We start from the raw sequence: 22,242 nt of genomic DNA, 5'->3' as shown, positions 1-22,242 counted from the left end.
TGGGAATAAAAGAAATAGTCGCTTTTATCTTGTGCAAAATACAATATTATTCTGAATTCCAACTTATGAAGCAGAACAAAAATGTCTAATACATATTAAAGAAAATAAACTATCAGTGCAAATCGTCATTTCCTTACAGGTTTTGTGGTTCGCAAATTTTGCGAAGGCTGATACGGAATGAAGTTGCTCGTTATTAAGGTGTAGACTACACACTGTATTTCCCTACTTCTTTTAGATATATGTTACTTACGGGGATACAGGAGTAAAATTACATGTATGACAAATGGATATGTTTAACCCGCCTCAAATCCTTGATCTGCGTACATGGTGTTCGAGTGAGTTTCTACCATATTTGAAGAAGTCATAGACAATGTCAAACGGAAATATGTTTGCTTATAAACTCAGTGTACGTTTACGCCTCATTGCACTATTATAGTCGCTTGAAGTTGCCAGCAGGCAATAGGTTTCACTATTCGCAATCAAACAAAGCGCCTTGGATGTCCGGCAACCAGCTATACATAAATCTTTCACGGGTTGCCTAACACAAGGACATCATCCTGCTGGTTAGAAACGAGCTTTATTGTTTCCGTAACAGTAACTGGCGTTGCAGGAGTGCATACGGAAATTACTGCACTCCTAAAAGTAAAATTATTTATGCGTGAGTATCAGTGATACGGGTATGAGTATCAGTTTGATAAAGTATTTGAAATGAAGCGTTTCATATATACATAACTTGCAGACATTTGACTATGGCAAAGCGCACGATAACAACAGAGAAGCATTTATTGTATCAGATTTCCGAACGGATATCGTCTAGAGCGTTTCATATTTCCAAGGATTTATCAACGCTTAGCGGCACTTGGTACGTGCAACCGAACTTTCAAGGTTGCGGTACGGTGCAAATAGTAAGAACACCAGCATTTGCCTTCCACAAGCACCCATGCAATTGCTCACAGCATACGAGCACTCCCTGTTATGTGTGAGAAATGTTACATGAGAATCACCTCCACGCTGCACTTACACCATTCACAAGAGGGTCAGATACTGAGTCACTGATTTCGAGCCACATTGCAGATGTTTTTTTACACAGAGGTGTGTCGTGGAACTATTTTTTCCTCAATCGTTTTGTATACTGATATCTATTTTACAGGAGATAGCTTCTTCACTAGTCGAAATAGCCACATATGGTGTTATAACAATCGACATGGGGTTATAACAATCCACATACAACGAGATTTTCTATAAATATGTAGGGTGGCGTAGTTGCAGATCAGCTGAACGTAAGAAAAATCAAAGTTTGCAAGAAGTAAGCTTAAATGAGGAAAGCACACATAAACATGATTTAGCGTATGTTTTCTATAGCAAATAATGTACGTAGTACATAGATTCCGATTTGTACAGTATACCTAGATTTTTAACGTTCCAGTGATTCCGAAAAGCGCCTGCCACTATGCTTTCAGCACTTTACCTTTCAGCGATATAGTCACTTCTTCCAATCGATATTGTTTTATCCGGTCCCTTCTCAATTGAACCGATTTCGAGAAAATGGTCATTTCCGATTTTCATCAGGATCTACTATTATATTAAGAAGAAAGGAAACAAAAAATACCTCTACTATAGGTCTTAAGTCATTACTTTTACTACACATTTAAATCATAGAAATGTTGTTTTCTATTAAAAGAAAAAACGCCTCCGGCCCGCATACAATGGTAGCTGTATTTGGAAGTCAACGCCTGTGGGAGTATCACCATTCATCTTAGCGACCGCGAAAACTATGGATTTGACACTAATATCGGCCATTTTGGATTTTTTTTACATGTCTCGGTAACCTCAAACCACCGCAGATTACCTCCAGTCCGCATACAATGGTAGCTGAATTTGAAAGTAATCGCTTTGATTTTGAGTTTAACGTCCCTTTCAGCAGCGAGGCTATATGAGATGGGACCTACTGATTAACGTGGAATCCGAACCATATGAGCTCCCGCTGGGAAGTGTCATCATTGATCTCAGCGACCGCGAAAACTTTGGATTTGACACTAATATCAGTCATTTTGGATTATTTTTACATGTTCGGTATCCCCGCCTAGCGATCCCGGCTCGCAGCCGAATGGAGTGAATTTGGAAGTTAATGCGATCAGAGTTTCACCATTGATCTCAACTACCGTGAAAACTATGAATTTGACACTAATAGACCTATCGGTCATTTTCTAATACTTTTACTTTTACATGTCCCGGTAAACGTCCCTCCTGAGACCCTCCTGGTTCGATTTTTTTTAATGTCTTGGTCTGGGGCCTGGACCAAGGTACTCGTGACCAAAATGTGGTAACTAACGGTCCACTTGTCTGGTCCCCAGGTCGCACAAAACAGACAGACAAACAAACTTTTTATTTTATTTATATTAGATACTGTAATCATTAGATGATTCCGAAGTATACATCTGGATAGAATAGAGTCAAATAAACGAATTGAAGGTGGTCACATGCCACATGACTTCTTAATCTTATAAGCAAACTCATGCATTTACTTATTGCTTACAACAAACAGTAAGTCTATCGTATATTTACAAACCTCGTGGCTAGTAATCTTACAGCAGGCTTGCTAAAACATAGAACTTGAATAAACCTGGAATGTCATTGGGCTGAAAAATCATATGAAAACCGCAAGTTTAAAATTTGCTTCCAATAGTTCGAACGGTGTAGCAATTAGGTTCCCATACATATAGAATCATATATAAACGAATGATTCGTGATTTTATGCGCATGTGGAAAATAGTACATACGCCACGCATATGTTTGATAACGGAAATTACACATACAAATATACAAACATATTTATATACAAATGTGTTTGTGTGTTTGAATATAATTTAATCTATTCAACAAACAAAGTGGACTTTGTGATGTGATTATAGAAACATTAATGAGAATCCACAAAACCAATAACGTTTATCGCAATGTTAATATTTTGCTTTTCATGCAAGGCACATCAAGCAGTGCTAATATGTATCAAACACATAAATGCACAGTAACTGTACATGTGGTAACTATAAATGTATTACTACAATTACTGCCCGTTTTGAACTGCGGTATGAATAAATGTTGTGAACTACACGCATCTACATGTAAATAAAAACATTTATCTTTAAGAAAAAAGATGAGAGAAGTGTTGCATGTCTAGGGCACAACCAGAGAAGTAGAGATGGATATTATTAAAATACATACAGAATTCTCCCAATGGCGATGAAACCGCCCGAAGGGCTTTAGAGCTACCCGAACAATTCCCCTCTAGGACTTCCAGTTATTATTATTCAGTTTAGAAGCATTCTCTAAATTCTGATGTGAGCAACATATATTACATATTTTTCGTTTTCAAGATTCAAAGTGACAAAAATTCTTTAATTTTTCCCCTTTTTCTTTTTTCAACAAATAGTACTTTTTCATCTATTTTAACACTTTATTTATTTTTTTTCGGAGAGAAAGAAAAATAGGTTTGTAAGTGAAGATATAAGCAATGGCTTGAATTTACTTCTTGTCACTACGAGTCATGCGCCAATTGTTAATAGCTTACAAATTAGTTTAATAAAAAGCAGGAAGCGAAGTAAAACATTCCGTAGATCGCTTGGTATATGCTATGCGAATGTCTATGTCTCTGACGGTGTATATGATGTTTAATTTTAAAACTGATTGCAATGCTGATTATGTTTTGTTATTTCATTTTCTTTCTTTCTTATTCGCACTGAGAAAAGTATCATGCACCGTATTTCTTGCATTGAATCATAATCTCTCCTCAACAATAGGTTGGTGGACAGAATAGTTTTAGAGACTGATACGTCCCCTTCTTCCTAATCGCATCAAGATATTCCTTTCTTGATTATCTTCTTCCCGGTTTTCCTTCTGTTATTCCCTCCAACAATACGTTGATCCAATCTGAGTATCGAATAAGGTGACCAATCGTGTTGTTTCTTTTTTCCTCTACTATTTGCATGATTTGCCAATCTTCACTAATTTCCTTTAATACGCCTTCGTTTTTCTTCTTCGCCGCCATGGGATAATCAGCATTCTGTGCCAGCACCACAGTTTCGAACATTTTAAGTTTCCACACTTCTGCTTTCCTCAGTATCCACGTATATTCAGTGTCATATACCCTAATCCTCCATACCAAGGCCTTGACGAATCGCTTCAACGACATATTTTTTTAATGCTAGTATTCCTCTCTTTTTGATGAACACCTGTTTGGCTTGTGTTATACTCGAAACTACGTCTTTTTCGTTTCTCCTGTGTGAGGAGATTATATTATAGGGCAACTTCCGAAGTATTTGGAAGTACAGGATTACAGGATTGAAATTGCATATTAAATATCACAATTATTGAATATGGAAGCGTTAAACATGTTGTTGCAGGTTTCCACTCTATAGCCTTTCATTTTTAAAAGTCTTATCGTTGAAATTGTACAACAGTCATGGAAGGACAAACGATTCGTTAATGAGCATAGTACGAAACAATCTTTTGAGGGTGGGTGGGTGGCTATCCGCATTGTGGGGTCTGCGAGGTTGTTATCGCCGCCACTGATTTTGTCCATTGTCCATATAAGTAGGAAAGCGTTCCACAGACTCCTCATCAGAAGTATTCTTCCATCATTGATATTTTACTTGAAGCAAATTTAGTTTTCTATTCAGGACAGTCCTATGCGCTAATATTTCCATTTTGACGTAATAATTACTCTCTATAATATAGCCCATTATCTACAATCTTCTTATCCTTTATCTTATATCCTACTTTCATTCAGATTTCTGACAACACATCCTTTTCTAAACTATATTCTAATCAGTTTTCACCTTTTTAAAGCTATGTCCAGTAATGTTCTTTCTGAACTTTTGCTGATATATCTTAATTAGTTTTCTGTTTTACCCAGCCTCTTTCCTCCCATATTCACATCTCGACTGCTTGTAGTCGCTTTTCTTTTCGTTTTGCCTACGTCTCTACTCCTGACGGTACAGGACAATAGTTCACACACAACATTTAATAAGCCTTTCTCACAACTGTTTATTCAGCGGCACTCAAACTACAACCATTCCTATCTTTGGTTTCATTTTTGGTTTACATGTCACATCTTCATTAATAATATATAAGTGATAACCTAAAAAACTAGTCACCATTTACAGTTTTTACACCTCCGGAATCAACATTGAAACCGAAGTTGCACTTGTTTTTAATAACTGCTGGTTGCAATAGAAAAATGAGAGGTGAAAAGGAATATATTCTTCAAATCCTGAATCCAAATCGGAAAACATGTACCGCCTCTTATTACCATTTTCGCTCTATGAGAATCAATATTGGAACCAGAGGTCAGAGATAATTTTAGGGTGTGGCCTGGGGAAAATCCCCCTGTGAGCTACGAAATCCCCGCCGGGACAAATATGCAATCGAGCTCAATACGGGTTACCAGTATTATCACTGTATTACTTTAACAACCTGCTATTGAAATTCTCTTCGAGAGAAATCACCTGAAATAATCACTACAGGAAGTGGTGGTAGAGTTCTATCACTTCCGGTTTTAGTAGAGACAAGATCTCGCTACGATATCAATTCTTGCGGTGCTGAGTCCATTAAGTAAAACCGTTTCTTGCTTGTTACCAATTTTGCTCTATGATGCAGTGGTGCAAGGGTCATGGGTCACAACTGGATCTGGATCTCGCTTCTTAGACCTGTTCTGACCCGGAGACTCGGAAAACCCCGCTGACCAGAACAGTACCGGAGACTCAGAATCAATCAAAATATCAGCTGTGCAATGTTACTGCAGAGTTTTATAGTTGATTAATGATGTTCACTCCTTGACCTTGAAAAGCGATTCATTTGTTTGATTCTCGGTCTGATATTTCTTAATCAAAACACCGTGTTTTGAATATTTCAAATATAATTTCTTGTTTATTCGTCTTCCCATGCACGATTTTAAACATAGCCTACACAAAAAAATATTAACAAAACACTGTTTTGGGCTCAACGGTATCCTCTATATTCTCAACGCCAAGTCTTACAGATCTATTAATCTTCGATGATCCCTCATAAGAGAAACACGTAGCTGATCTTTTCTGTGATTCTGACACGTTTGAACCCTGATAAATCTTGTAGTTATTTTTCAGTGTAATGTTTGATGTATAAAGACGCAAACAACAAGCAAGAAAGAAAATTATACTCAGAGAAAAGGCAATGAGAGAGGAGAGAATCATGTTTTTTTTTTTTTTTTTTTTTTAAAAAGAAAAGAATTAAAATAGTAAAATTGAATCTTTCAGTTTATGCCCTTTAGGCTAAGGGAGGCGGATAATTAAGGCTAGTAAATGATGATGGAAGACTATGGGAGGAAGCAGGAGTAACCCGACAAAACCCACGGACACGATGTTGTTCACCACAAAATTACTTGGCCGAGGATCAAGAAAGGGGCCCACGAACCAGAAGTATATTCTAAGCGCTCTACCACTGAGCCACTGTGCCCTCTAGAATTGCATTAGTAGTTTCACACATTCTCATCATATGTGTAACGACGTTTCGTTTCCCAGGTTTTACCTTTTCACGTGTCATGGTTCGTGAAATGGTTAATTTCTACTACTTCTGGTTTGAATAAAGGGTGATGGGGAAGTTGGAATTTATGAATAGGACACTGAATACATATATTAAACAAATATCTCGCTATATCTTACCATTTCTGAAGGCAGACAGACGGACAAACATTCGTTCTATAAGGCTTCCTATACTATGCATAGCATAGTTTCAAAGTCCAATAAAAGTAATTTCAATTTACTTTTGTGATCATTCTATATTCAAACTCACTTAGAAAAGAGAATTTGTGACAAGCTTTGTGTTGTTGACTGCAATATAATTGAAACAGAAAACGTAATACTTACGGCAAAACATTCTGGGTGAAGGGGCTCTCGTCGCAGAGCAGCGTTGTAAAACCCAATCTCCAAATCAGCACGTTCTTTTGATAATCAATACAATGCAAATAGGCACTGTCTTTAGCAGATTTCACTCCGAGGGATGTATCGGGAACAAACTTCATGTTGGTTAGCAAATTTGTAGATTTTTCATTCAACACATTCACTTAACAAAGAAGAATCGACTTAAGCAGAAAGCAATTAAAAGGTTAAATAGAAGTTGTCAAGACGATAGATTAGAAAATTGACTGGTTACACCGTGGATTGAGTACCAATAATTTTAAGAAGAAATATGTAATTTCGGTTACTAGATACCACTCTGATAATAGAATCACGAAAGATAACCCACTTGAATATCTTCCACCGTCTTTCTTCGTTCAGTGACTGCTGACTATTTTCTTGTTGCGTTCTTCTTTGCAACGAATATTTATTCTCACTTTAAAACGTGCTAACTACCTTTCAATGTTTTCACAGTTTGTTTAGACGGTGATGACGATTACCAGTTGAAGAGTTAAGAGAAGGTCTACACTGTACGTTCTACTTGGTTACAGTTATCTGTTCTTCAATGCCTTCGCTTTGTGTCTGCCTCTTCCTTGAAGATAGTATTCGAACTGTAACACATTTTTATTTACTTCTATGCACTCTGAATCTAAGGAAACAATCCAAATAAGAAAAATGTTCCAGGCACTGAAACAATCAATCACCATACCAATTAAACATTCTTGTTATATATATATATCGCTCTATTGTTACATGTTCACTGAAACACTACCACTTTTGAGACAATGCAATACACCGTTTGGGATTCCACAAGAGTAAAAATGCTTCATCTCAATCTAATATAACAGTTGTATCTATATCTTGGCTTTTTCTCCCCGTGAAAACTAAGTTTACATTTCACTTTTCCATAGAAAGTGAGGTCAAATGCCTCACACCACGTAGAACCACTTGCAGAACATCAACGTCACTTTTTTTTTCTTGAACTTGTTCTGCATTTAACATCCAGACAGAATACACACACGCTAACAACTACTCCATCTCTCAACTTTGTACCAGCTCAGAACATCAATACGCCTAGCAACACGAGCATACAGAACAGATGGTAATCAAGGTCAAGAAATTCTGGTCATGAACCCTTCACAATTTGGCGCCAATCGCTCTAGCTGCTTCTACGGCTATTTGGTTGAGTAGATGCTTTTTCGGTATTCAACTCGTTCATTTCTCATTATCGATGCCCCTTTGACAGTCTAATGAGACTAAACGCGATTAACTTCTCATTCAAAAAGCTCTTTGATAAATAATCTAATGGGCTGACCCCATACTCAATTTCACACTCAACAACCTCTTTGAGGTCTAACGGGGTTACGCCCTTTAAATTTATCATTAAACAATACCTTTGAGTCTAACAAGTTTTCTTTTTTAATTTTTAAAATTAACTAACACATGCCTATTATGTGCCCTGGCAATCCTAATCAATGATTATATTTCTGGTATGATTTCGATAATCAATCCTGTTACCTTCAACAGCCTGACACTACGAATATAATCGTCCGATTAGGACTCGTAACAAAATATGCCTCATTGTATCTGTGGTAAAGTAAAAATACAAGTTCTTATGCATCAACTCTCTGACCGTTTAAACAGTATAAATTCAGGTCATGAACTCTTCATAATCTGGCGCTAATAGCTCTAGCAGCATGTCTTGCTGAATAGATCGTTTTTGGTAGCCTAACGGAGTTCAATGCTTCATTCTTATTCAATAAGTCCGCAAGCGTTACGACAACATTAGTTTCTCTTCAGTTTTTCTTCCCAAAACTTCACTTTAATTTCAATGGGTACCAATCTAGTATCAATATCTGGTCCTCTTAAGTTCAAATTTATCAATTTCATTGATTTGTTGTAGTTCAGTCCCTCAGCACCAAAGCTACGTAAGACATGGACCTATATGGAATCTGGACCACCGGAATCAAGGTTTTCTCACCTGCAGTCGAACCCAGGACCCCGTGAACCTAAGTCAGGTGCTAGTCTAGTCTAGTCACTAGACCAGTGAATAAGGCAGTAAGTTTCTTAATTGTACATGACCTTTGAGACTGAGGGACAACCAGTTTCACATAGTCTAATTGGGCACTGACTGGATCACACAAAAACAGAACATCAGTCAGTATTATCTGCGGAAAGAATCGAACCCAGAATTTCCGAAACATAAAGTAATTTAATATTCGTCTATCTGATCCCACTGGTAAGTAAAAGCTACGTGTAAAAATACAATGAATCTCTACAGTTCAGACTTCTCAAAGATGGAAAGGTAAAGGTTAACTTGCAAAACTTTTACTATTACTGTTATTTGCAGTAGTAGTAATAGTGGAAGGAAGAGGAGGAGGTTAGTAGGAGGTAGTGTTGTTGATGAAGAATAAGAAGATTATATTCTCTTGTTTCTCATGTTGACCACAATGCCTCTATGTTGACACACAACAACAAATATACAATGAAGTTGCACATAGCTGAATCAAAATGGGAAAGCTTAGTAAGTTACCACTTGTCTAATGTAGGCCACATTGAAAAGTTAATCATCACAGTAAACTGTCCTTGAACTAGTTGACACAAACCTTGATTTTCACAAATGAAAAGTAAGCATTAAGTGATTTCTGTATGATCTTCCCTGCTGGCGCATTTGACCTCTCGTTCACTTTATCTTATCAACTTTTCTTTTTTCTTTTTCAATAGGAAAAAAGGAAGTTAAATTGTTTATTGAATGGCATAAACTAATCTGAGATTTATGCATCAGTACATTTATCTAAACATTATATATATATATATATATATATATATATATATATATATATATATATATATATATATATATATATATATATATATATATATATATATATTGTCTATATTTATCACGTAAGCACATTGTTAATCGGTAAGTTTGTAACGATTATTAAAAATAAATTCTGTGACGTTAAAGCACACGAAAGATTAAAAAAAAATTAAATTAAAAATGTTTAGTTTTACGTCCCACTCCTATTCCCCTTAGGCTAATGGAAAACTCAATTAATTCTTTCAGTTTAACGTCCTACGATTATCCTTTTTAAACAAAAGGAGACGAATGCTTAAGGGGAGTGAATGATGACGGAAGAGTTAGTGGGATGACAATGTAGGAGGAAATGAAAGTATGTCTAGAAAATCCTGGGGCAAGATGTTGTCCACAGTAACTTACTTGGCCGGGGATCCAAGCAGGGACACCATGCATCAGAGGTAAGTGCTCTACCACTGAGCCACCCGTGCCCCCCCCGTAAAGGAGACGGATGATTAATGAATGATTACGAAATGATTGGTGGAATGAAAATGGAAGGAAACGGGAGAATCTCGAGGAAACTCATGAACACAATGCTTCCACCACAAATTTGAGTAGCCGTGGGTCAAAGCAGGAACTTCTCAGTGTCCCCTCCGAAGGATAACGGTTGAGCAGACGGAGCACAGGCTTCTTTGTAGTTAAAATTATCCACGTATCTCGCCTTTTGTGTAAGGAACTTGGCGTTTGAAGCCAGCAATTGTGGTCTAGTGGCTATTGTCTTTGGTCCACGTGATTCAGGTTCGATTCCCGCTGGGAGTTTTGAAATTTGAACGCACTGCAGTGATTCAGGTTCCAACTTAAACTGTAGATCTATGTCTTATATAGCTTTGGTACCTAAAAGCGACGTTAAATTCCAGCCAACAAACTTGCCTTTGATCCCTCACTAGGTGTACAATTGATTTAGATTCCATGATAAAATATATGCCAATATCTTACATGGCCTCAGTGTCCAAACGTAGACGTTGAATTCTAAAAGTCGAATGGAGCGCACTCAGTTGGATGATGCGTAGTCACCACATCGGCTATTTCTGACTTACACTAGAATACGCTACCTGTTAATTCAAGTAGGTTCCCAATATTGTCTCACAACGATAGGATACGATCGAAATTTTGTGTTTCTTCAGAAACTCCTTTAGAAAGTTGGAATCAGATGTGCTCAATGCTCACAACCAACATGATCTACCGTATAATACACGAATACCCTTCTGCCACCTCATCACTCAAAAACTACTTTTAAACTTACTCAATGCTTCTAACCTAAAATACCTTTCCACAGTTAATATGTTATTCTTGGCTAGTTGCTTAGAGATTAGAGTCCTTTTCAGCGCCGAGATTATAAATGTAGACCTACTGCTTAAAGTAGAATACGAACTATCGTAATGAGTACCACACATTTTAAAGCTCTTCCACCGGAAAACCAGACCTGGTACTCCGTGCACCAAAGGGACGCTCATTTGGCACTAAATCAGCGAAAGGACTGTGTTGTTCTTGTATATACGTACATTGGATGTACACTGTTTATACAAATTATTATTTGTTACTAGTTGAATGCTTCAGCTACTTCTTTCTCGAATCGCTAAAAGGAGGGAACGGTTACTCAGTAGAAGTGGGTTCACTTGTGATGTGAAGGGTCTCTAGTTCGACCCTAAACCAAGTGGTGAGTTTGTAGTGGTCAAAATCGTGTCCGTTGGTTTTCTAGAGAATCTCTCGTTTCCTCCCACATTCTAATTCCACTAATTTTATAACCATTTAATTAATCATCCGTTTCCTTTAGCTTACAGAGCATAAACGTGGGACATAAAACCAAAATATTTAATTTAATTTCATTTCGAACCCCTTCCCTACAATTTCAATGACAGTCACTTTTTCGTCACGCTCCCCTTCCCACCTCATTTCGTTGTGGACACTTCTCGTTAGAATGAGCAAGAATTACTTGTCATAAGACATGCTCATAAATACATTTAAAAACTTATTTAAGAGGTAAGGAAATGAAACATAAAAAGTAGGTATAAAGTTACTAATGTTTCGAAACAATATTCAACAATATCCTTCGAGGTAGGATGTTCAATATTACTATTAGATAAAACAGTAAAATTTATACATTCATTAACGTCCCACACAAGGGCGCCGATTTCTCTGTAAATTTGGATAGGGGAGGGATTCAGATGCAGAAGGTATATATATGAGGATGTTAAAACAAATTACATTCGAATTATGCCAAATATTATATATTCATAAATACAATAAGGGGCCCACATGAGCTTTGAGGGGAGCCAGGCCCCACCCATACTACTATAGATAAAAACGTGAAACTTGAAAGGAAAATTTCCTTTATCATAGAGGCAAAGGATAAGAAACAATTAAGAAAAAGAATCGCTTCCCGATAGGAGAGAGGTAGAGGGAGATTATTATTATTATTATTATTATTATTATTATTATTATTATTATTATTATTATTATTATTATTATTATTATTATTACTATTATTATTTTATTTATTTATTTATTTATTTATTTATTTATTTATTTACTTATTGCCAAGTATACAGTATCTCACAAATCTTGAAGGAAATAAGATGAAAGTCGGCATATAAACTTATCATTAATCGAAACTGAATATGTGTTTTAGCATTTTCAAAAATTCCATATTTAGTGGGAGGAAATACAGCAATTTCTATAATACTCTAATTTCCAATTTTATATGCAGAAAATGCTGTATGTGAGGATTCATTTAAGTTGGAGGTATGGAATTCTGTATACAACTACTCAATTCAAAAATAAGAGGATATGTGTTTCAGAGTTTTTGAAAATACGTTCCCAAATAAATAAGAATTATATTGGTTTCGATTGTGTAGAATTTTAATGAGAGCCAGTAAAGATATTATCCAAACAATAAATATTTGTGAGCACACTACATATCTTCCACACAATATATCTGTGTCTCAACATACACACACACACACACACGCGCGTACGCTTTTATCACTCAGAAAGGGGAAAAAGAGAAATATCGTATGCAGTGAAGTATCGTTATAATACTGTTGTGAAATACTTTGAACCGTACGAGAACTGTGGTTTTCTAACTACCAAGATTATTCGCTTAATCCAAAATTACAGCAGTGGTCGATTTTAACCTACGGTGCCTAGCGAATCTCGAGAGTTTATCCTCATTTTGCCTGCGTTTAGAGGACCATTATTTGCGTAATGGCGTTCAGCGAGCCTTTAGCAAATGCCATTGGAGTTGAGCTTATGGTAATGCTGCGGTCGTACAGCTAAATGCAACCATGGACACAGAAGAAACGAGGACATATAAAACAGACTCAAAAACTGATTATTTGATACAGATACATTTTAAAAGACACAGCCTTATACAACAGATTTTCTGTACAGAATGTGGCTAATTTCCACACTAACATGAACAAGTGGTAAATCGGATAAAACAAGTCCATAAATATATACCTGGAAGTTATAACTGACTGTGTGGATTACGTATTCAGAAGATTTATAGCTACACAAACAAACAAACAAAAAAAAAAAGTATCCTGTAGCATATTAATCCACTAAAAATTCTTGTTATTCATCTTTATACTACACTATTAGAATGCCCGTTCCTCGCACGGGGATAATACGTTTCATTTTGGACATAAAGGGCACCAAAGCTGTCACAAATCAACTTAGGGACCCCATAAAATATGAATTCGACACTAATATCGGTCATTTTGGATCACACACACACACACACACACACACATATATATATATATATATATATATATATATATATATATATATATATATATATATATATATATATATATATATATATACCTTACCCAGGCACGTAGCCAAGGGGAGTCCGGGGGTCCGGACCCCCCCCTTCGAGACCAGAAATGAAAGAAATTAAGAAATTAGTCAGGGAGATTTCAAGCTTCTGAAAGCATAATGCCGGTTGTGTAACAGCGTGGACATTTTTGATAATAATTTTTCGTCATCGCATCCTTGCAGTATCAAACATGTTATTTCAAAAACATTTTCTACTACTCCTTTAACCTGTCATTTGGAACAGACAATAGTTGAAGGAATAATAAAAACAAAATATTATGTAAAAAGAAAGTTCTGTTAACATTTGATTCAACAGAGAAAGGAACGCAGATATTGTAAAATATTTTACAAGACATTATTGAGTTTGTACACTCATGTCCAAAATTATTGTCGTAAGTCTATAAATATGTTGTTGTAGGAGTATAATTTGATAACGAATTCGCCCTGTATTTCTTACAATGTTAGTATGTGTATAATCGGCAAAGACATGTAAATGACAAATTTTGTCAAAAGATCAGTAAATACGAACAATAAAAAAAAATAAAACTTTCTTGTTCATTTAGCAACATTTCATTTTACTCACTCTAATTTTCGTATTTATAATTCTTTTTCTATGAAATTTACCACAAATAGGGTCTATACATCTCCCGATTATACACATGGTATCAGTATTAAAAGTACCCTGCAAAATCATTATCAAATTATATTCTTACAAAAAGACAGTCATAGATATGCGACAATCATTTTGGACATGAGTGTACTTTTTATAATAGTGAATATGTACATTTTATAATAGTTGAGATCGTAATGAAAGGAAAATTGTTATATTTGAATGTTCAGAGGAAGAACGTAAATATTGTAAAATCATTTTCAATACATTTTTTATTATTTTACTCGAGATTTCTTCGTAGTCTGTTATTAAAATACTTAGTAACATATCCTCATTGTCCTAACAAAGCAATATATGTTGATTGTAAAGTAGTTTAGATTGATCGGGCCTTCAGTGTTTCATGTCACATCTCCCCCCCCCCGTTACGAAATCCTGGCTAAACGAACCAGTATATGTTCCAGTAAAATAGTTTAGAATGATCGAGCCCCTGGTGTGACCACAGTATTTCATGTCACGGACCCCCCCCCTTTCACCAAATCCTGGCTACGTGCCTGCCTTACCCAAGTTACGGGGCTGAATTTGGATTTAAAGAGCATCTGAAATGTCACTGTTCATCTCAGCGACCCCCAAAAACTATGGATGCGACACCGTTGCTACCGAAAACTAAGTTGTACCGTCAAAGTGAAATTATAAAAACCATCGAAGACTCGAACCTAATCTATGTTGAAAATTTGATCGAGATCGGTTGGATAGTTCAAGTGTTATTAAGTCTCGAATATAGTCACTTTCATTTTAATATATATAGATTGTAATCCCCAAAATATTTCTTAAAATGTTTTATGACCATGATATAAATTTATATTTACAAGTTACCAATACGTCAAGGGGTGCTTAAATAAAAGTAACTCGGACGCTGGTCTGGACTTAGAAATTCAGTGGCCCTAGCCAGTTAACAGATTCAGGATATCGTTTTGGATATTTTATCAAGAAACAAACTTACTTTCTATTTATTTATTTAACGTACTTTAACTTTACAGAAAATAGACAAGCAAATTTAGAAATGAAATACGTATGTATCAACTATACTTTTTTCTTTACACATGATATTTTTTACATTTATAGTTACACACCTCAAACAACGTATAGGATTGCCTAAAAATAATCTTAGTTTGGTTTTGGAAGACGAGGCTGTTTTAAACAGTGACAGTTTTTTCACTTGCATTTGTTTCATTAAAGCAGTTAACGTTCCTTCAGGATCTTCTTTATAGTTCTTATCTCCTTTTATCATCATTATTATTCTCTTTATTGTTCTTAATTTCTATTTGTTTATTATTATTATTATTATTATTATTATTATTATTATTATTATTATTATTATTATTATTATTATTATTATTATTATTATTATTATTATTATTATTATAGCTTTTACAGAACTTCTGTTTTAATTTTAACTTTGATTATTATTTATTTTGTTTAGTTTACATTTTATCGAGCATTTTCTGTTTTCAGAAATCATACTTTTGTTCAGTGTTTTATGTTGAAAGTCCTTCATGAGCAAAATTCAGATATGGATACTTTCGAGAGAGAAATAATGGTCTCGATATTGATGTCTTCATGGCTCAGTGGTCAAATGTTCACCTCTTTTGCGAAAAGTCTCTGGTTGAATCCTCGTAAACAACATCGTGTTTGTAGGTGTTCTCGAGGTTCTCGCGTTTCCTTCCACGTTCTCATTTCACCAATAATCATTCACTTTCATTAATCACTTGTCTCCTTTAGCCTAAAGGGCACAAGCATATGACGTAAAACTTGCAAAAATTAAAGTTTAAAAATGTTTTGGACTTTTTTTTTAGAAACGACTCTTTTGGTTGTCCAAAAGTGTCCTGAGGTGTTCTATTAGTGAACAAAAAAAAAAAAAAAAAAAAAAAAAAAACCAAATGTCTAGAATATATCCTAACAGTGGTCAAATAGGAATTGTCCTACGAATGTTCACAATCTACCTGAATTTCTGCCCTATATTCATTGAGGATATCAGAAACTCAGGTACACTTTGAACACTTAGGGTAGTTTCTATGAACCACTGTTAGGATATTGTTGACATTTTTTGTTTACTTATAGAACACGTCAGGACATTTTTTTAACATATCAAACAATGACCAAAGATCATTCCTGAAAAATATCCAAACATTGGTTTATATTTTGTAGTGTACAAACGGGTCTAGATCAAAACCATTCGACGTGTGGGACTTTTGTCCATTTGTGCGGGAGTTATGAGCGTTTCGACGTGTGGGGTTTTTGTCCATTTGTGTGGGAGTTATGACCATTTCGACATGTGGGAGTTTTGTCCACTTATCACTTTATCCACTTTGGATCATAAGCGCTTTTTGGACTTTCTTAAAATTATTTTCACCGTGTGAAATTTACAAGATACAAGACGTGCAACCATGATGATTTAAAGTGTGAGAGATTTGTCCGATTGTGTGGGGGTTTTGACCATTTGTGTGGCGGTTATGACAATTTTTGCGTGTGGGAGTTTTGTCCATTTGTGTGGGAGTTATGTCCATTTATGTGGGGATTGTGACCGTTGGGAGTTATGACCGCTTACCTGTGTGGGCGTTTTGGCTGTGGGAGTTTTGACCGTTCGTGCATTTGGGAGATTTAACCGTTTGTGTGGGAGTTATAACCGATTGTGTGGGCGTTTTGACATTTACTGTGTGTGGGAGTTTTGGTTGTGGGAGTTATGACCGTTCGTGGATTTGGGAGATTTGTCCATTTGTGTGGGGGTTATGACCGTTTGTGGGGGCGTTTTGACATTTCTTTAGTGTGGGAGTTTTGACCTGTTCCCGTACAAACCAGGAAATTTCATTTCATTACGAGTCTCCCCTGCCCTCGCTGTTGTCATGGCTTTCAGCACGTGCATTTTTAGTCTTGTGGTTTGCGCATGTAGTGTTCGAATCCCGGTGGAAATACTCGCTCGAAAAGGTGTAACAGATTTTTCAAGCCACCCATTCTGATTGAAGGTTTTCCTGGTTTTCCTCATTCACTCCAGGCAAATGCCGTGACAGTACCTAACATACTAGCCCCAGGCCGTTTCCTTCCTTCCCCATTCTTTTCTTTCTTTCATATTCCCCGAGAAGTTTGATCTCTGAGGGACGTCATCCCTCATATGTGACGGGCTAACATGGCCATAGATGCCGAAAGCCCAGAAATTTAATTCCTAACCCTAATCCCTAACGGATGCAATTCTCGAAGATCAATACAAAATTTGAAGCATTACGGTGGTTCGGATTCCACCTTAACTTGTAAGTGCAGTCTCACACAGCCTTGGCGCTAACAACGGGCATTACACATAACAAACAAACAAACAAACTTCTTCACATAAAGGTGAATTTCGCCTCATATTCAAGGAATTGCGGTTCTACTAATCCTTCTCAATGAGAATTTAACCAACTAAGACCAATACTTAGATAATAAGAGAGAATAAGAAACGTGCATCTCATGCTTCCCTTCGCTCATATTCTCTTTGTTAAATTTTATTTCATTTTGAACAAATCACTCAGCGGTTCCTATTGCTGATACCTTGAGAGAGATGAAGTTTACCTTGGTCGTCAATGTCGTCTTTATTTCCATGAAGCATTCCAGTTTGGTCAAAAAGGAATTCCGGTCCTTCGCATAGCAACAAAACTCTATCTCCGTTCGTTAACATTTTCTTTAAAGAAATTTCTCTCATAAATTGCAATTTAATAAGCAAATGTTCATTGATTAAACACATTTTCTTCCTTTTTGTGAATTAAATTATTTACCAAAATCATGCACAATTCCACAAAAGTGAAGCATTTTGCTTGCATTAAAAATCAGACCTATGCAATTGCAAACCACCATACGGTAAGGCAATAAATGATTTTATCATAATACAATATAATCAGTGGCATATTTAGGATCTTATATCGGGGGAAGGGGACTTGAGAACCAGTACAGTTGAGAACCAGCATTTATGTTGTACGCATAACGACAAAAAATAATAATGAAATTATTTCGGGGGAGGGGCTTGATCCGATAGCCACCCCCTAAATACGCCACTGAATATAATATAAAATATCTATAGAATCTATGTAATTTTCTTGTTTTGTGCGGATGAACTTAGCTACGTACAGTGCGTGCTGACCGTACATCAGCCTAAAATCACGAATCCCGAAATACTAGCTGGTAGGACCAAGCAAATCTATGAGCCATTCCGCTACCAAGTCATTTTGAGTACTTCATACTCAAGTTAACTGATTCTGGACAAGTACATGTTCAAATATCTCGAAGAAACAATTGACCCTTAGTAGAAATGACAAAAAAAGGTATGAAGGTCAAACGTTGCTATCAGTTAGTCTGAGAAAGTTGTTGCCATGCCAACAGGTACATGTGTCCTCAACGTTGGCTCTAATCCAAGGCTCAATGGCTGCAAGCACCAAACCAGTCAGACACACCTCCTCATCTCGAATAGCCATAAAACAAACAACTCTTTTAAAGCTACAGACGTGGAAAAAAGGGGAGAGAGAGAGAGAGAGAGAGAGAAAGAAAGAGGGAGATTGTAATATACAATTTTTTTTTTTTTAAATAATATTTATGGAAGTATTTGAATAAATTTCTACTGATTATTTCGTACTCTCATGTCATTCGATCTATAAATATGTATATTCGACATCCATAATTCCTAAAAATGTTGTTAACCTTGTAATATTCTCTCTCTTTGTTTCTATCTGAAACACTTCTCTCTTTTTTTTTTTTTTTTTTCAATATCTAGAATCAAATGGGGAGCCCGAAATCTTATGCAAAATTAATGCCACGTAAAGATTTTCTAATTTTCTAATTTTGCGTTCAATTCTATTGACCATTTCCGACTTTGATTGCTGGATATATTAGGCTACTCAACATGTACAGTCACGAAAGAAAGTATTTTTCAGCCGACAAAATTTCGTTTTCTAATAACTTAACAAATAAATTAACCTATTAGAGTACCGATTTTTGGCAAGTTATCAAATTATAACTTTTCTAAGGATAGCAACAAAAAGATCCAAATTCATTCATTTGTTCCCGAGTTATTGGCAAAAGAAAATTTGTCAACTGTCAAATACTTTCTTTTCCGTGTGTACTAACTAATATCCTCCCCACTGGTTTAGTGGTTAATGTTTACGTGTCTTTCGTGCACGTGGTTCCGTTCTTTTCCGGTAAAAAAAAAAAAAAAAAAAAAAACATTATAATTTGAAACCATTACGGTGATTCAGATTCTACTTTAAGGTTTGTGTAGAGGGACAAGTTTTGCCGATAGATGTCGCTACAGTCTTCGTATCTCTTCCATGTATTTTTTACCTTTCACGAAAATTTACAATTTCTCTTATAAATTTCAACCTAGAGACTTCAAATTTTTAGAGAAGGATCTCCATAACCTATTAAAGGGAACAATCCGTGCCGATTTTTTATTTACAGTTTTCTTCATTGTTGAAACAGTTCCATTGTTAAAGGTTTGGGTATCCATTTCAACAATCAAGCCATTTCAACAATGAAGAAAATTCTAAATAAAAAATCGGCACGGATTGTTCTCTTTAATAGGTTATGAAGTTCCTTTTCTAAAAATTTGAAGTCTCTAGGTTGAAATTTATAAGAGAAATTGTAAATTTTCGTGAAACTTTCTTATTTTATATATATAAATAAAACCCATCCCAAAGTTTGGAGCCCTTAAAAGTAGCAGTATGACAACCCACCGCCCCCCCCAGAAGTCGGTCCTGGATCCGCCCCTGTCTGTACACAGCATTATAATCTTACCATCTACGTAATTGGATGTCATACTGGACTAAGCACTTTTTCGAAATTAAGTTCTTTGAAAAAATGTCAAATTTTCAATTCCATGTAACTTTGTTTTTAGTTGTTCGAAGTACGTCATATAATTATCGTAGTATTCGACACTATTGTACTTTAGATGTGCATTGGACCGTCCGTTTCATTTGCGTTATTACTGTTCTAGAAGTCTCGCAAATTAATTTGTTGCTCGATGTTTGTGATATACTGTAACGTTCTTAGACTGCAACACTGAATAACAAATGTAGTATTGTAAGTGTTCATTTAACATCCAATATCGAACCTATCATTAGATATTCATGTCAACAGAGTAGTTGGTGAGGTCTTTCGGAACCTTGGCTTTGTGATGAGATTAGAAAGTAATTTTTTCTAACAAAAATGTCCTCAAAACACTATACATTGCCTTATGCAAGGTCTAAGGTGGCACATGCAGCGATAATATGGGGTTCTGATAGTAAGAAATATATAAACAAAATTACGAAAATGTTCAAAATAAATTTGTGCGCTTTTCAACATGTAAAGAAATAGGAATATGTCCGAAATTTGAGAAATATGATCTTCGAAGCAAAATTCATAACAATCACATGCTATCGCATTATTATGTTATCATATATGCATTTTAAAGTATATTATCACCATGGAAAACTGTAATTAGGCATCCATCCGTTGTTTTCTGAAATAAATAAACATGTAAATTTGAAATATGTAATAACCTGACGTAGTGACATTTGAAGACAAAATACAATTTTATGTTTGGTCCGCAACATTGTCAATCAGGTTGTATTGCAGTGTATGTGAAACAATGTTCCCTTATGATATTTTCATAGTAGGAAATTTCAGATTTTTTTGTATCTATTATTTTAAAAGTTACCATATATCAATAACTATTATTTTCACAGATTAACCATACAACCTTAATCTCTTACAGACAGCATTTATTGTTGTGACGCATTTGCTCAGCCCATTCATAATAACAGATAAATTACATTGTCTACCCTGGGATAGAATCAGGGACCCGTCGTACCAGAGGTGAACTTTCTACCACTAAACCATAGTCTCTCGCAGGTTGATCAACTCCTTCCGCGAAATTTATTGGCCAACGAGTATTTTTTGCTAGCGAATTAGCTTTAAAAACAAGCACATTGTGTACAATATTTGAATAGATATATTTCAAGGGATACATCAGCTTTATGAAACAGCGCACATGAATTCTCGGAAACTTTATATATATGAATTATTAAGTTAATTCCACTTGGATTATTCGCTCATATACACAGATGACATCAGTCCCTATTCAGTAACCTCTCTATCGTTCAATATCTCTGAGAAAAAAATTTTCCACGAAACACTCAACCACAAACCACATCGATTTAACAATGCCCTCATTAATCCCATCTTTATTATTATTATTATTATTATTATTATTATTATTATTATTATTATTATTATTATTATTATTATTATTATTATTATTATTATTATTATTATTATTATTATTATTAATGTCTTTATTAGGTTACTTTTCTGTTTGCCTATTTGCTAGTGTCAAATCTTGCAACGTAAAGTTCACACACTTCTGAAGTAACTCAAGCTCTGCAGTGTTGTACAGTTACGTAAAACATGACAATATGGCATTTTCACTGTATCTTTTTCTTTCATTGTAAAATAAATTCGTTAGAAGTACCGTACATTCCTGAATCTTAGAACGACTCTGAATCAAAGACCACCTGTAATTATTTATCAAAAGATTTAAAAAAAATATCCAGTACTAATGAGTATATTTTGAAAACTTAAAATAAATTTACACTAAAAATCAAACCAGATACCTATCTCTATTAGTCTTCGTCACTGGAAGGGTTCACTGAGTCCTCAGCGTCAGTCAATGTCATCGTGACCTTGTTTTTCTGCCTAGAGAAGACTGCCCTCTGTTCGACATCATACGTCGCAAAAGCAAGACTAACCCCCCAATTTTTGGGCACGAAACTGCGGCAAGAAACCTTGTCTTGGATTCAGAAATGTAGGGTAATGATCGAACATTTGTTGTTTATAGAGCCCAAACCCTGAGAGAAGTTTGGCTGGTTGTATAAGAACTAGGCGTTCTGTTGGCTTCATATAAACAAGTTTGAGTATTCATAAGAGATTTACCAAACAAGATAAGTAAGCATTATTTCAGTAGA

General features: G+C 35.5%; 1 protein-coding gene across 8 annotated transcripts in view; it reads right to left on the bottom strand.

Moving 5' to 3' along the window:
• Positions 1 to 22,242, bottom strand: part of mtd (TLD domain-containing protein mustard) — a 1,050,893-nt gene that overhangs the window by 499,405 nt on the left and 529,246 nt on the right. The window contains exon 1 of one of the 8 annotated variants that reach the window (XM_081769477.1): positions 6,900 to 7,902. The exons of the other annotated variants lie outside the window; for them this stretch is intronic. Within the exon in view, the coding sequence (XP_081625603.1) occupies positions 6,900 to 7,054 (155 nt within the window). The 5' untranslated portion in view covers positions 7,055 to 7,902. Of the gene's footprint in view, positions 1 to 6,899; positions 7,903 to 22,242 lie in introns of those variants that run through there. 8 annotated transcript variants of the gene reach the window in all.

This window comes from Thermobia domestica, chromosome 8 (genome assembly GCF_964235325.1).
Source record: "Thermobia domestica chromosome 8, izTheDome1.hap1.1, whole genome shotgun sequence".
Lineage (NCBI taxonomy): Eukaryota > Metazoa > Arthropoda > Insecta > Zygentoma > Lepismatidae > Thermobia > Thermobia domestica.
Note: the sequence above shows the minus strand (reverse complement) of the source record. Positions and strands in the feature narration are given on the sequence as shown.